The following is a 13,261-nucleotide window of genomic DNA, read 5'->3' as shown; positions in this document are numbered from 1 at the left end:
CCAGCCGTCAAAAATGCAGAACTTTCGCAGAAATGCCGCCAAGCCGCCATTTTGTTTTTCAATTTTTTAAACTGATCATTTTTTTGTACTTAAATATACATATTAAAAAGTGTTTTATACAAAATTCGGATTTCTTCCTTTTTTGAATCCCAAAATAATTTCCCAAGAAAGTCCTTTTCTTTTTTGTTCTACAGTGGTGTAACCCCTTAATGAAACTACCCTGGTTCAATTTCAGGTTTCTCAAGCGCAACGATCGGATCATCACTTCTTCTTCTTCTTCTTCTACTTCTTCTACATCTTATTGTATCTGATCGAAACCGACAGCTGACCTAGAGAATTTCGCACAGGTAGTTGCTAAAGTTTGAACACCTCTGAAAAAAAAGTTCCTTATGCAAAAGAAACACCCACCACCCCAGTTCAGTCTAAATTATAAAATTTAGTAAAATTTACAGAAAGGTGATTTGACGTTGGACTACGTATTTGCTCTTTACGCTGGGGCATATATTCAACATTCGTGGTCAGTTTTGGAACATCTATAGCTATATTACACCAACTGCTTGAAGATATTTCTACGCATCGATTCGATTAGATAAAACTGCGTATTTTACATAATTATAGATAGGAGCATCAATTGATAACGAACAGCATGTAATTTTCCTTATTTGCCCAGTCTGCATCATAACTTCTCTTAACAGAGACTACAATTAAGTATACCAATTTCACATTTCGCCTTGCATTGACGCTCAAATTTAAACAGAGTCCCTGCACACAACCAGAATAAGTATCGAACCGATTTGCACTCTGTAGGGTTTGTTAACGCCGTTGAGAAGGTTTTTTTTGCACATCAGCAAATAGACCGACTCCATAAAAATTCTGGATGACCGAGTGTTGGTTGATATCAGCACCTTTCATCACCAACACCAACGAACTAAACAGTCTTTTCAGGGCATCCAAAATCCTCAAAGCAATATTTTTGCAAGTATATTTCGCATTGATACAATTAAGAATATGTGGAAATCAAAAAAAATCTGCCTAAGACATCTAAATAAAAATTAACAGTGATTTTTACTGTAGTTGTACAGTCAAACAGTTCAAATAACTCCATAGGGCTTTTTTTCAAGTAATCCTTTCAAATGAAATTTATCTAGTTCTCTCTAAAAACTATAAACTTTAACTTTCTATCAATTATTTCGAATAGGGAGTTATTTACCCGTTGTTTTCGGTTTACTCAATAATTTTGAAAAATATACTCTATCAGAGATAATGCAAGGGAGTTGAGATCCACCATGAATGATTGATTTTGAAATGTAGATTACATGCATGGATTCGAAATACGTACACACTTCAACTTGAAAGCAGAAAATTTAATTTGTGATCAAACATACCTTTCTTGTTGCAATTTTCATCCGCACAAGTTTTGCATGTTTCAGAGCCACATTCGGGATAATCAGTCTCACTGCTGCATCCTAGTCGAAATTCGGAGTCACTAACTGAGAATCATGAGAATCAATAAACAATCGAATTCAAAATTTCTGTCCGCTGTCAAATGTTCATCTTACCTTCTTGACGATAGCAATTACTCTCACTATAAAGTCCGTGTTTTGCACATTTCTGGTAATAGTTTTCAGTATTAGTTAAGCAGTCCGTATTATCCATGGAATTGCACACCACACATTCTGGAACTTTGTTGCAATTATCTTTTTCGCAAACTTTAAAATCCTCTGAATTTTCATCATATGTTTCATCGGATGAACAACCGCGTTGATCATCTGTAAATTAAAAGTATTAGTTTGACAAGAGTTTAGATTTTTTTGATTTTATGTTTCGTCTTTGACCTATCAGTGCGTAGCAGCTTATGTTGAACTGCTAGCGCGACCTGGCGGCTCTAAAATAAACGCTAGGCAGACGTAAAGTTGATGCTATTTGCGAAACACTTTTGCTATTACACCGGAGTGTAATGTCTAAACTGACGTCTCGGACGGATTTTGACAATTATACTATTCGATACAGTTCGTCGCGATGTAAATATTTCCGTGTTTGTTTGAAAGTGTAAGTGAAAAATGACAAAGGATAGATGGACCGATTTTTATAGACTGAGATAACAATGTCTTAGAATCCCAATGGCCGTTATTGCGTGCTATCCGGTTTCGAAATAATAGATTAATAAATGGGAAAAATATTCCTCAAAGATCGCTAGACGGATTCTCACGAACTAAGATTCAAATAAAAAGAGTTCCTGGACCTATTTCTATTCAATAAAACCTGGATCCGAATTCTGATATCATGAGCTTTAAAAAATTCAAATAACGAGGCAAAGAAGGATCAGTTTTCAACGAAAAAAATCGCAGATAGGAAAAATATCCGCCAAGTAAATTTATCTTATTAAATAACTAAATAGAAGTTTTCAAACGAGTCAAAGATTTTAGAAATCGATCCATCCATCTCCAATATTATCTAGCGTATAAAAGTACATACGATCTGTCGGTTACGTTACTTATAATATTTTATGTCGGAAACCGGAACTGTTCGCCATGAGCCTGCTATCACACTGCAGTGGTTCAAAAGCTCAATTTCACGCTCTTAATTGATAACTCACTAAAAACGTGGTTTTCGAGGTACAGTATCTTCAGCAAAGTTGCTCAGAAAGATAGACGCCTTCTTTTAGTAAATTTTATGTATGTGATTAATCCCCCTAAAATTTAGATAAAAATATTATTTTAGCTCAGAGTCAACATAGAGGCTAAGTAACTACGACAAAGTTGTTCAGAAAGTCATTTTAGACAAATTTTGCAGAAGGATTCCCGTAACTTGAGTGTAATTCATGATATAATGTATTTTCTGAAAAGGATGTCCTAAAACCAGTTTTTGTAAGAAAACATATATATTTTCAATTTATATAAGTTTCATGTTCTACAAAGTTTTTCATCATTAGATTTTCATCATTAGTAACCAAACTTTCGTCGTTTGTCCTACGAACTTTATCATTGATCAAACAGTAGAGAGTCTAAAATTGTCGAATTTTGCCGAAGGATTAATTCGATAAAATTGGCTGTCTCAAAAATTTCTGTAAGGTTTGAACCGTTTGAATGAAAACCCTGAAAATTTGAGTATAATTTAGGGGAGGCTAAGTCGGACACTTTTGGGGAATTGAAAAATATCATTCATCACAACTAAGTTTTTATCTAAATGATCTATTTGTTGTATAGCTTTGACGTTCAACTACAAGTCCAAATTTTTGATCTTGGAAAAACAAACATTGATTTTTGTACCAAGTCACCATTAAGTGACCAACCCAAAATGCAATATTTATTGCAATATCAGATTCCGTATGGGGCTAAACCGAACTATAAAGTTTTACACAAAAATGAAGGGCGCCAAATCTTGAGATAACTTAATGAGAGCAAAAGAAATGAAATCGTGTTCAAATGGATTGTCTGTTGGTTCAGTTTTGCGTGAGACATAACCCTGCTAGCAGGGAATATAGGATTGGTGTTGAAACTGACTTTAGAGTCTTTATTGAAGACTATTCGATTGTTCCACTACATATAATGAAGGTTTCGCTTGAATTTATAGTAGGGGAGAGTGTTCGGTCACCGGCACTCTTTTATTTTAAGCTCATAACTTCTGACTTAGTGCACATTATGCGGATATCTATTCATCAATGAAAAGCTAAAGTCCCTAGCTAACAACTGATTAAGAAACTAAGTTGATTCATTCGATTATAATCGATTTAGTAAAGCGATAAATTTTGACCATTTCAAAAAAGGTGTTCGGTTACCGGCACTCCAAGAAATTTCACTAAAAATGGAAAAATATAAGTAAAGACTGCAGTTATTCAAAGAAAAACGGAATTTATTCTTTTCGGAGGCGTTTTAGACAAAAGTCTCCATTGTCTGATGGTGACTTAGCCTTGGCTCTCTTGGCCGATGATTTGGATGGCGGCGCCTTTGGTGTTGATTTGGCCGGTCTTCCGCGTTTTTTCTTAGCTGGAGCATCTGCTGTATGAGCAGCTAGATGTTCGGCCAAAACTTTGGCTTGCTTTGTCTCGACAGCATCCTGCATATCATTAACAATTTTTCAAGATTTGTCGAAAAAAAAGGTGTGCCGGTAACCGAACACCTTGGGATGCCGGTAGCCGAAATCGGTAGGCATTTTAAAAATGACAAAACAAATCTTTGGTTTCGAAAGTTTTGATAGCATCCGGTATTAAATCAAAAATCCGTTAAAAATTCCAAGTCGAGAATTATGCGCCCGACTGGGCCCCAATTTTTTGTCCGGTTGATCCCCGCACAGACAATTCATTTTCGAGATGAAACAATAATTTAATTTTCCACGTAATCGAAAGTACTCAACAATCACTGGATTCAATACACAGAAATCATATAAACCCAAAAAATTAGAAAAATTTTCAAAAAAATTCCGTGACAAAAGTACACGTCATCCAGCTAACTAACGTCTATCTGTCACAAGAAAGCACGTTTACAGAGTCAATCCGTGTCCAAACTAGTCCCGGTCTCCCCTATTCATTGTGTATTATTTACATCAGTCCAGTTTCAAAGTTATTCATGCAGTAGTTCCAGGCATGTCGTCGTAACAAGAAATTCTCCGTGAAAAATGTGTGTGCTCTTACAATCGAAATCGTGAGCTGTCCTATCAATAGATCGTTAAAAAAACTTGGAAATACAACTGTTTACAAGGTTCAAATTAGAATTTTTACTCTATATTAACGATTTTAACTTTTCTCTGAAGTGTCGAAAGCTGCCAAAAATTTCAAACTATATGCTCTCGTTTGCCAAAAATTTCAAACTATATCATTTGTTTGAAAAACTTTGGATGTATTCGCGAAGTGGTGCAATATGAACAGAATGGTCTTGAATGCATCAAAATGCTCAGCTATGTCATTTATGCGTAAACATTCGTTGATTTCGTATGATTATAATCTATCGTAGAGTTCTGAAGTGAGAATCCTTTGTTAGAGACCTAAGCGTGATTTTAGAAACCAAGCAGAATTTCAAAAATCACATAGAGTACATAATTTCACATAGAGTACATAGAGTACACTTCACATAGAGTACATAGAGTACATAATTTCACATAGAGTATATAATTTCTAAGGCCTCAAGCTTCTAGGCTTCATGTTTCGTGTCATAAAAAACATCACTAATATATATAGCTTGAAATTGCTCAATACTGGACTGGTTCAAACTATGCTAGAATACACAGCAGTGACTTGGTCACCTTATTATCAAATTGACATCAATCGCGTCGACGCCATCCAACACAAAATTTGTTCAGTTTACACTTCGTAAGATTCCTTCTTATCAAAACCGTTGTTGGATCATTGATCTCGACCTGCTATCTATTCGTCGTAAAGTTTATAAGGCAGTTTTCATTGCTGACCCAATCTTCTACAATCATTGAATTTCGTTATCCATCACCGAAACCTTCATTTTCACTACTTCTTGAGAATTCCTCATACCAGAACCAATTACAGTTACAACGGACCTTTCACTAGTATGTGTCGCTTATTTAATGACTGTTTGATTTCGTTCGATTTTCACTTATCACACAACACTATTAAATGTTTGTTTCCTCAACACTTTTGCGGATGAGGAGTAACCTAGAGTTAGTCATAGTTTATATAAGAAGTATTAAGTGTTAAGAATCATTTGTATCATTTGGTTTGATTGAACTGTTGATTCTTCAGTTTGTGTTCGCATCTCATCCGACACAGTCGAAAATTGCTTACAGTCGAGATGACAGAAACAAAGACAATACAGTGTAGAGAACAATAGAGTGTACGAAATGGGTAAATACGATTTACAAAAGCTTGAAACTTGGCCTAGACCAAATTCAATTTGTATTGATTTCTAACGCTGCAAAATTAGACCGGCAGCAAACGAAATTGAAATCTCATTATAACCCAGGGGACCCAAATTTTACCCAAATGAACAGATATCATCAATACCATCATATTTTGTGTTGAGGATGTTAGGAAATGCCAAATCACTATTAGAAATCTTATTCGAATGAAATTATCCTTTGTATGATATATCATACGCTAGGACAATACAGTAGCAACAAAATTATAAGTGAAAGGCCTATGTTTTGAGAGTCGTATTTATATATACGATTCAATTTCTTTTAAATAGTACCGGTAGAAGTATGATACTATCGGAGATGAAGGTACAATATAAATAGAAATATTTGATGCATTTTGTCCAAAATATACCTTCGTTTCGGGTTTTAGCGGATTATTATTAATTATATAATTATTTGTACATATTGTACGGTAAGCTGCAATAAACAACTTTATTTGTCGATGCCTTTCATTCAGCCCACCTGGGTTCGATTCTCAACCCCGCACACAGAGTCAGAAGGCTTTTTTGGCCCAAAGTGGTGAATGACTTTAAGGTCTAATCAAAAATAAAAAAATAACTTCATTTGTTTCCATTTCTCATTTTTTAAGAAAATGGATTACCTATTTGTATTTGTGTGATATTTGAGATATTTGTACAATTTGTTAGGAGTATCATAAGCTCATTTGATAGTGTTTCCAATGTTTAATAAGTTTTGGAGGTATTCATACTTACTTTTCTAAGTTAGCGTTCTACTCCATATTCACGTGCTCGTCAAATCTTAAAGGGGTTTCTATTCTTATCACTATTTTTTGCAGTCATGTTTTTGAATATTCAACATTTCGATATAACAAGATGGATTTGATTTGCTGATGGCAAGAGATTTTCGAAAGACTTCAAATAGTCATAAAATTTTGATACTCGAGTTTATCGGTTAACGATATGCTTTGGAAAAAAATACTACTATATTATCCCATCGTATGATATATCATACGTTCAATGAAATTTTATGAAATAAATTTCGTTTTACATTACTTTAATCATTCATTTACTTATGCATTAATTTATTTATTAATTCTTTCATTTAACTTATTCATCAAATATAAAAAGAGGAGGAGGTTTTTGTGCCCTTTGAGTAAGTACTGGTTCAACGGTCAGCTCAAGGGGGATTTTTCCTGCTCCAATAGACGGATACATAAATATTATTTTTAGAACAGTTTATTTTTTAACATATTAAGTGCCCCTTAACAGGAATCTTACATTCCACTGGGAGCTCTTGCTTAGTACAAATAGTTAGCCTTCTTCGTTTTATAATAACCTCAGCTTGATAAAATCGCGTTTTTTTTTGTTAAGTAGAATTTTTTTCCCCAAGCTGAGGACTGTATGTGTCCGCAACCAGAGGGCTCCTAATGTGAGCTTTTTGGTGCGGGGGAGTGTGGAGGGCAAAAAAAAAAAATGTTAACAACAATTTTGTTTAGCATATATTTTTGGAATTTCATTTCTGCAATAACTAATTTAGAACTTTGGTAATGGTTTGTCGAAAGGTGGAAGTATTATCTAAGGTTTCGAACATAAGATTCACACGAATATGTTGCTTACTTTTCTTTGGTGATTTGTGTGAATAATGGGTTAAAGAACTAATGCATCTAGACGCCAATAATATAAGATTCAATTCAACAAGGCGTCTAACTCTGTATACATTATGTTTAAACGTGAAAGAGATGCAATTGCATTCGCTTCGGTTAACAACGAGGTGCACAGCGTCGAGTGTGACAATGTTAAATACAAAATCCCCTATGTACGTGGAGGACGATGCCATAGAAGTACGTGTATATGACCTTCCCCCGCAGATCAGTGATCAGTTCGTTCGGAAAAATATGTCGCAATACGGAATTTTCTCCGGTACCCGGAATGGCGTGCGAGTGATACGTATGCGACTACATAAGGCCATTCCATCTTACATCATTTGTGGACAAGGTGGGAGACATCCGTGTAAAACGCTGATTACTTATGAAAATCAGTTGATTACATGTCAGTTTTGTTAACAACCTGCACACTACGGTAAACCTTGCACTGAAACTGCGAAAATGACATCTGGAATCAAAAACAAGGACAACCGTTCAGCAACGGTAACGAAACCCGATACATCTGCTACAAAAACGCTTTCAGCATCAAACCAACTATGAACAACAAACAATATACAACAAGGCACATCAGGCGATCACCAAAAGAAAACGGAAATCACACACAACATCGATGAGCAATGGATGATACGATGAGTCACGGACAAAGTGACCCTCAATCCTCGATAGATGGAATTGGAAGCTCCTCTCCCCCTAGAAAAAGGATGACAACGAGATCCAGTAGTAAAAAAAAATTATACTTATGTAACAAAAATATGGGTGAATTAGCCACGTAAAGCTTTCAAGCGGAAAGACCTGAATGAATTAAAAAAATCTGTTGATTCATGAAAATATATGAGTTTTTGACAGTTTTGCAATGATTACCTAACAAAGTCTTGGCTTTACATTCCTTTTATGGAATTTGGCCTTTATGTTTCAACAGACTTCGCAGCCGATTCATAGCGTACAGAATCATTGCATGGCTAGTACTACGATTCTACTGACACTAAGAATCCTTCCAGGTCGGGGCTTGTGAGACCAGCGTCCTATGCATTGAATCGCCAATCCAAGCAAGTGATTAAGTGGAACCACCTTTTTTATATATATATATATATATATAAAAAATAGGTATAGAATTCGCTCAAACTTTAGAAAAATTTTCCAAGGCCCGGAGGGCCGAATGACATATACTAATCGATTCAGCTCGACGAACTGAGCAAATGTCCGTGTGTGTGTGTGTGTGTGTGTGTGTGTGTGTGTGTGTGTGTGTGTGTGTGTGTGTTGTCAACTAAGAGGTCGAGATCTCAGAGATGGCTGGACCGATTTTGATCAAACTAGTCCGAACGCTATTGAATGGTTTTGAGATAGGATGTTTACTTTTTGTGTTATACAAAGTTTTATGTCAAAATTTTCAGTTTTTTGACAGTATCTGTCACAATTGACCTTGAAAACAGAATATGTTTTCAGACTTAGATTCGGCACGGTAATAGCTATCCGACAAGCCATAGATTGTTAAAATCCGTCCATTTTTAACGGAGATATCGAAATTTTTGTGTAAACGACTTTTCCCCATATTCCAGCAGTAGGAGACAACGGAAAACACGTTTTTTTAAACTGTTACATACAATTGTTTCTAAGTACCAAAAAGACTGTGTACAGCATCCTTTTTCATGACATTTACCCTCGGACCGATTTTAGCACGGCTCGTTTTTGGCAACATAATCGTTCGAATATGACATATATAAACCAAATGATGGCAGAATTTTTTTTAATTATATTGTTTTAAACTACTTACAGCAATAAATGCTGTAAGAACATAACATCCATATACCATTCGAATCAGTTCGTCGAGATCAGCAAATGCGTGAGTGACAAATAATTTCACTCAATTTTCTCGGAAAATTTCTTTTCTACAAATTCAGATTCATACGAAAAGTCGTATGCTCCCAAACAAAGTTCCTGAATTATGTTTGGTTCCGGAACTACAGGATGATATGTGAAACGAAATCAAAATTGTGTAACTCATTCTTCTCGTAGATGGCTGAACCGATCTAAGATTCAAATGAAATCTAAGAATCATCTAAGATTGAAATGAAAAAAGTTTCAAGATTCTATAAAACATCTTGCTCTTCAGTCAGATCCAACTTCCGGTTTCGGGGATACAGGGTGATTGGTATAAAAATGTCTATTCCACATAAATTAATCAGGTTTGTCGGGTTAGCAGATTTGGATAGTCGATAAAAAAAATTAACTTTTTTCAGTTTTAGTGGTATTCAGTTTTCGATTCAGAAGGCACCTAAAAATTTAATTCGTGCTATTTCTCAAAATGTCTTCACTGATTTTCAAATATTTTGAAACAAATGTAAACTATACAGCTACTCAGGTGAATTTATTTGACTTCGGCCATACCGATTTTAGAATTCCGGTTCCAGTATAAAATCGTTTCTGAAAGCTCAATCGTTTTCTCAAAAAAAGCCTGATCAAATTTCAGAAACAAAAATTCAAATTAAAATAAACTTATATACAAAAATTAATTAATTTTATCCATTTATGACTTCCGGTTCTCGAATTAAATGATGATGAATTTTTAAAATTCAAACCGCAATAGAAGATGACAATCCCGAAAAGCTTCAAAGTTGAAATCAAAACTGTTGTAATTTATTCGTCATATGGCCATACGAATCGGTTTGGGTTATGCTGGTTCCTTGCAGATTGTTGCGGAAATAGAACCGTTATTGTTTTTAACAATTTATTGATCAATGGATGATGCCTATGGATGATGGGCTAGCATTCCATTTTCGCGGGCTCCCTCTGAATGAATAAAAAAAGATTCAAACCGGAATGATAAGCAAAACATCAATGCGAAAAACCACGATCGGAAACTTTTCATAAAGCTGCTCTGAGAATCGTGATACATCGTGATGAATGCCGAAACTTGTATTAAGGCCTACTTCTTTCAACTTCTTAGGTAATATTTCATTGCCGAGTATAATCCTAATACCATGTTCACATTAGCGCTTATATCACTTGATATACCGAGATGATACGCTGGAAGTGTTCACATATGATCGAAATGATATCGTTTGACAATCAAGTTGTCATGTTGAATATTCCCATTAGGAGTAAGATCAATAATATTGCTTTTCTCTCCTACAATTCAATCAATAATTGAAGTCTTGCATTCAATGGTCTTCGAACGCCAGTATTCGTTGAAAAATTCGAAATTATAATGATTGTTTATTGTCACTCTCAAAGTGACGTTCATAAATGAGTGCGTTCAATGCCATTATCCGTGTTGCTAGTTGCGATTTTTGACAACTCGATATGATATCGTACATGATATCCCGTATATCATGCCAAAATGGTGATACGCGTTGACATCAAATTGTATGGGATATCAAGTCATATCGCACATGATATCATCGGATATCAAGTGTATCCGTATATCACTTGATATCAGCTCTAATGTGAACATACTATAAGGATACGAAGGAAGAAGAAATTATCGAAAGGAGGATTGAGTGATCCGAAAGAAAAATAAACTATCGGAATTTTTCATAAAAGTGTCTTCGACACTTCCTCACTTACGAAACAATCGAATTCAACAAAATCTTATCTTTCTTATTTCGATCTCAAATCCCTATCTCTGTTGTTTGTCTGTATTTTAAAAATCCCGACCGATATTCTGCGAAAATTATAATTGCGTATCATGAAGATCTATAGATGAAATCAACCAGTATTTGAATTATAAGCAAAGTAAATGGTCTCTGTAGTAAATAATTAGTCAATAAAATCGATGAAAGTGGAATGAAAAACAAGTATTCCTTGGTCATTTAGGGGTTATCCTATTTTGTGCATTGGGCACATAACCGATTTCTATATTTTATGTTTCGTCTTCGACTCGTCTCGTATTCCTTGCTTTTCTACAACGATCTGTATAAGTGAGACCAGGCTGTATTATTGTTTATTTCATTTTATAAACTAGTTAAGGTTTTACGTGATGGCATGATGCACTTCCAAACAGTTCAACATGCTTCATCGAAATTCAACTGTGGATTCTCACGGATCAACTAAACTATTTACATCGTTTTTGGCAGTAAACTATTTAGCATATTATCCATACACGGGGGACGGGTATAGCGTAATGGGTAAGTCGATACTTTTCACGCAGCCCGCCTAGGTTCGATTCCCAACCACGCACATAGGGTCAGAAAGTTTTTCTGGTCCGAAGAGACGAATGACCTTAAAGTTAAAACCTCTATAATCGAAACAAAAAAATATTATCCATACACGGTTAAAAATCCATTGCCGATACCATGATCAAGATATTATGAAAATCATGAAACATGTCTTCGTATGCGATCATGCCTATTACTGATGGTTCTATGAGCAAAATGATTCATATCATGAGCAAAAACACATCATTTTGCTCATAGAATCATCTGTAATAGGCATGATCTCATAAGAAGACATGTTCCACGATTTTCATAATTTCTTGATCACCTCATCGGCAATCGATTTGTAACCGTGTAGCGTCAGCATTTTACAGTAATATAGTAATTTTCGATATCATCAGTTTTATAAACAAGCAAAATAAACAGAACATATTCGACACTCAGCTCTTTTGTACCCTTAAAAACTTGAGCGAGTAAGAAGAGTGACGACAGCCGTAATTTTTGGAAAATAGATTTTTTTATCATTATCATTTCAACCGACCTGTTAACTCCAATATGAAGCTTAAGAAATTACACATTCCATTATTTTTTTAGTTCTCTTTATACACTTCGTAGAAAACTTCTCATACCCCATGCAATATTGCAATACTTACCGACCAAGTTAACGAAACATTTTGTTTTTATATCACATTGAACTTGTTCGCATGTTTCGAGATCAGAACACCGCTGGCAAAGTGGACCACGCAGATCGTTGCAAAAATCTGCAAAGCAAACTGCAAGCGTTTCAAGAAATTCAGGCTTACATCCACGTTCAATTAAATCATCCTGATCTGAAAAACATTCCAAAATAGATTTTCTCATGTTTTCTTCAAATCATCCATGTTACATACTTTTCCACACGGCACAAGAATCACAAATTTCAGTATTCTCCGGATCGGTAACTGTCATACAATCTGTGCATTTATAGCAATCCAATGCAACTACTGGAGTTAGATTCTTCAAAATTATAAAGAAAATAAAGATGCAGGCACTACAGATCCTCAGACACATTTTAAACTTTTGAGATATTTCACGGTACTGGATGATGTAGACTTTCAGTAATGAAAAGTTATCGCAAACTGAGCAAACGAACAAGTCTTTCTATGACTGTTCGTGGTAGACCTCATCCATAGGATTATCACTTCCACATCGTAAAGATAGTCGCTCGATGTCTATTTTGTGTAATAGAACCGTTTTGCTGTCAATGTCCAAAGACACCGATATCCGGTATCTGATTTTAACGGTATATGATAGTCATTAAAATTGTTTTTTCATTGGTGCACAATCAATTCTTAGAGATTCGAATGACTAATATAATGGAGCAATTCCGTTTGAATTCGAATTTCAGTGTTTTTTGAATATTTTTCTAGTGAAGATCAGTGCGGTAAAATTTCATTTTCAATCGAATAATATCAGTTGAAAATGAAATTTATGGCCACTGACCGTCAGCCTATCGATACAAATTCTTTTGACTTTTGCTGCCATTTTCAAGTGAAGCTCCCAGAATTCATCGTCAGTTGAATAATCGTACCTAGTCATTTGAAATTTTGCTTGCTCAGTTTCAAGT

General features: G+C 35.1%; 1 protein-coding gene across 1 annotated transcript in view; it reads right to left on the bottom strand.

The window, feature by feature from the left end:
• Nucleotides 1-12,868, bottom strand: part of LOC131430138 (uncharacterized) — a 32,491-nt gene extending 19,623 nt beyond the window's left edge. The window contains exons 1-4 of the mRNA XM_058594860.1: nucleotides 12,546-12,868; nucleotides 12,309-12,485; nucleotides 1,560-1,769; nucleotides 1,386-1,490 (exon numbers count right to left, since the gene is read on the bottom strand). Coding sequence (XP_058450843.1) covers nucleotides 1,386-1,490; nucleotides 1,560-1,769; nucleotides 12,309-12,485; nucleotides 12,546-12,705 — 652 coding nt within the window. The 5' untranslated portion in view covers nucleotides 12,706-12,868. The remainder of the gene's footprint in view (nucleotides 1-1,385; nucleotides 1,491-1,559; nucleotides 1,770-12,308; nucleotides 12,486-12,545) is intronic.
• Between the last annotated feature and the right edge of the window lie 393 nt (nucleotides 12,869-13,261).

The sequence above is a fragment of the Malaya genurostris genome, chromosome 2, assembly GCF_030247185.1.
Source record: "Malaya genurostris strain Urasoe2022 chromosome 2, Malgen_1.1, whole genome shotgun sequence".
Classification (NCBI taxonomy): Eukaryota; Metazoa; Arthropoda; class Insecta; order Diptera; family Culicidae; genus Malaya; species Malaya genurostris.
The sequence above is the reverse complement of the archived record's forward strand: the minus strand, read 5'-3'. Positions and strand labels throughout refer to the sequence as shown.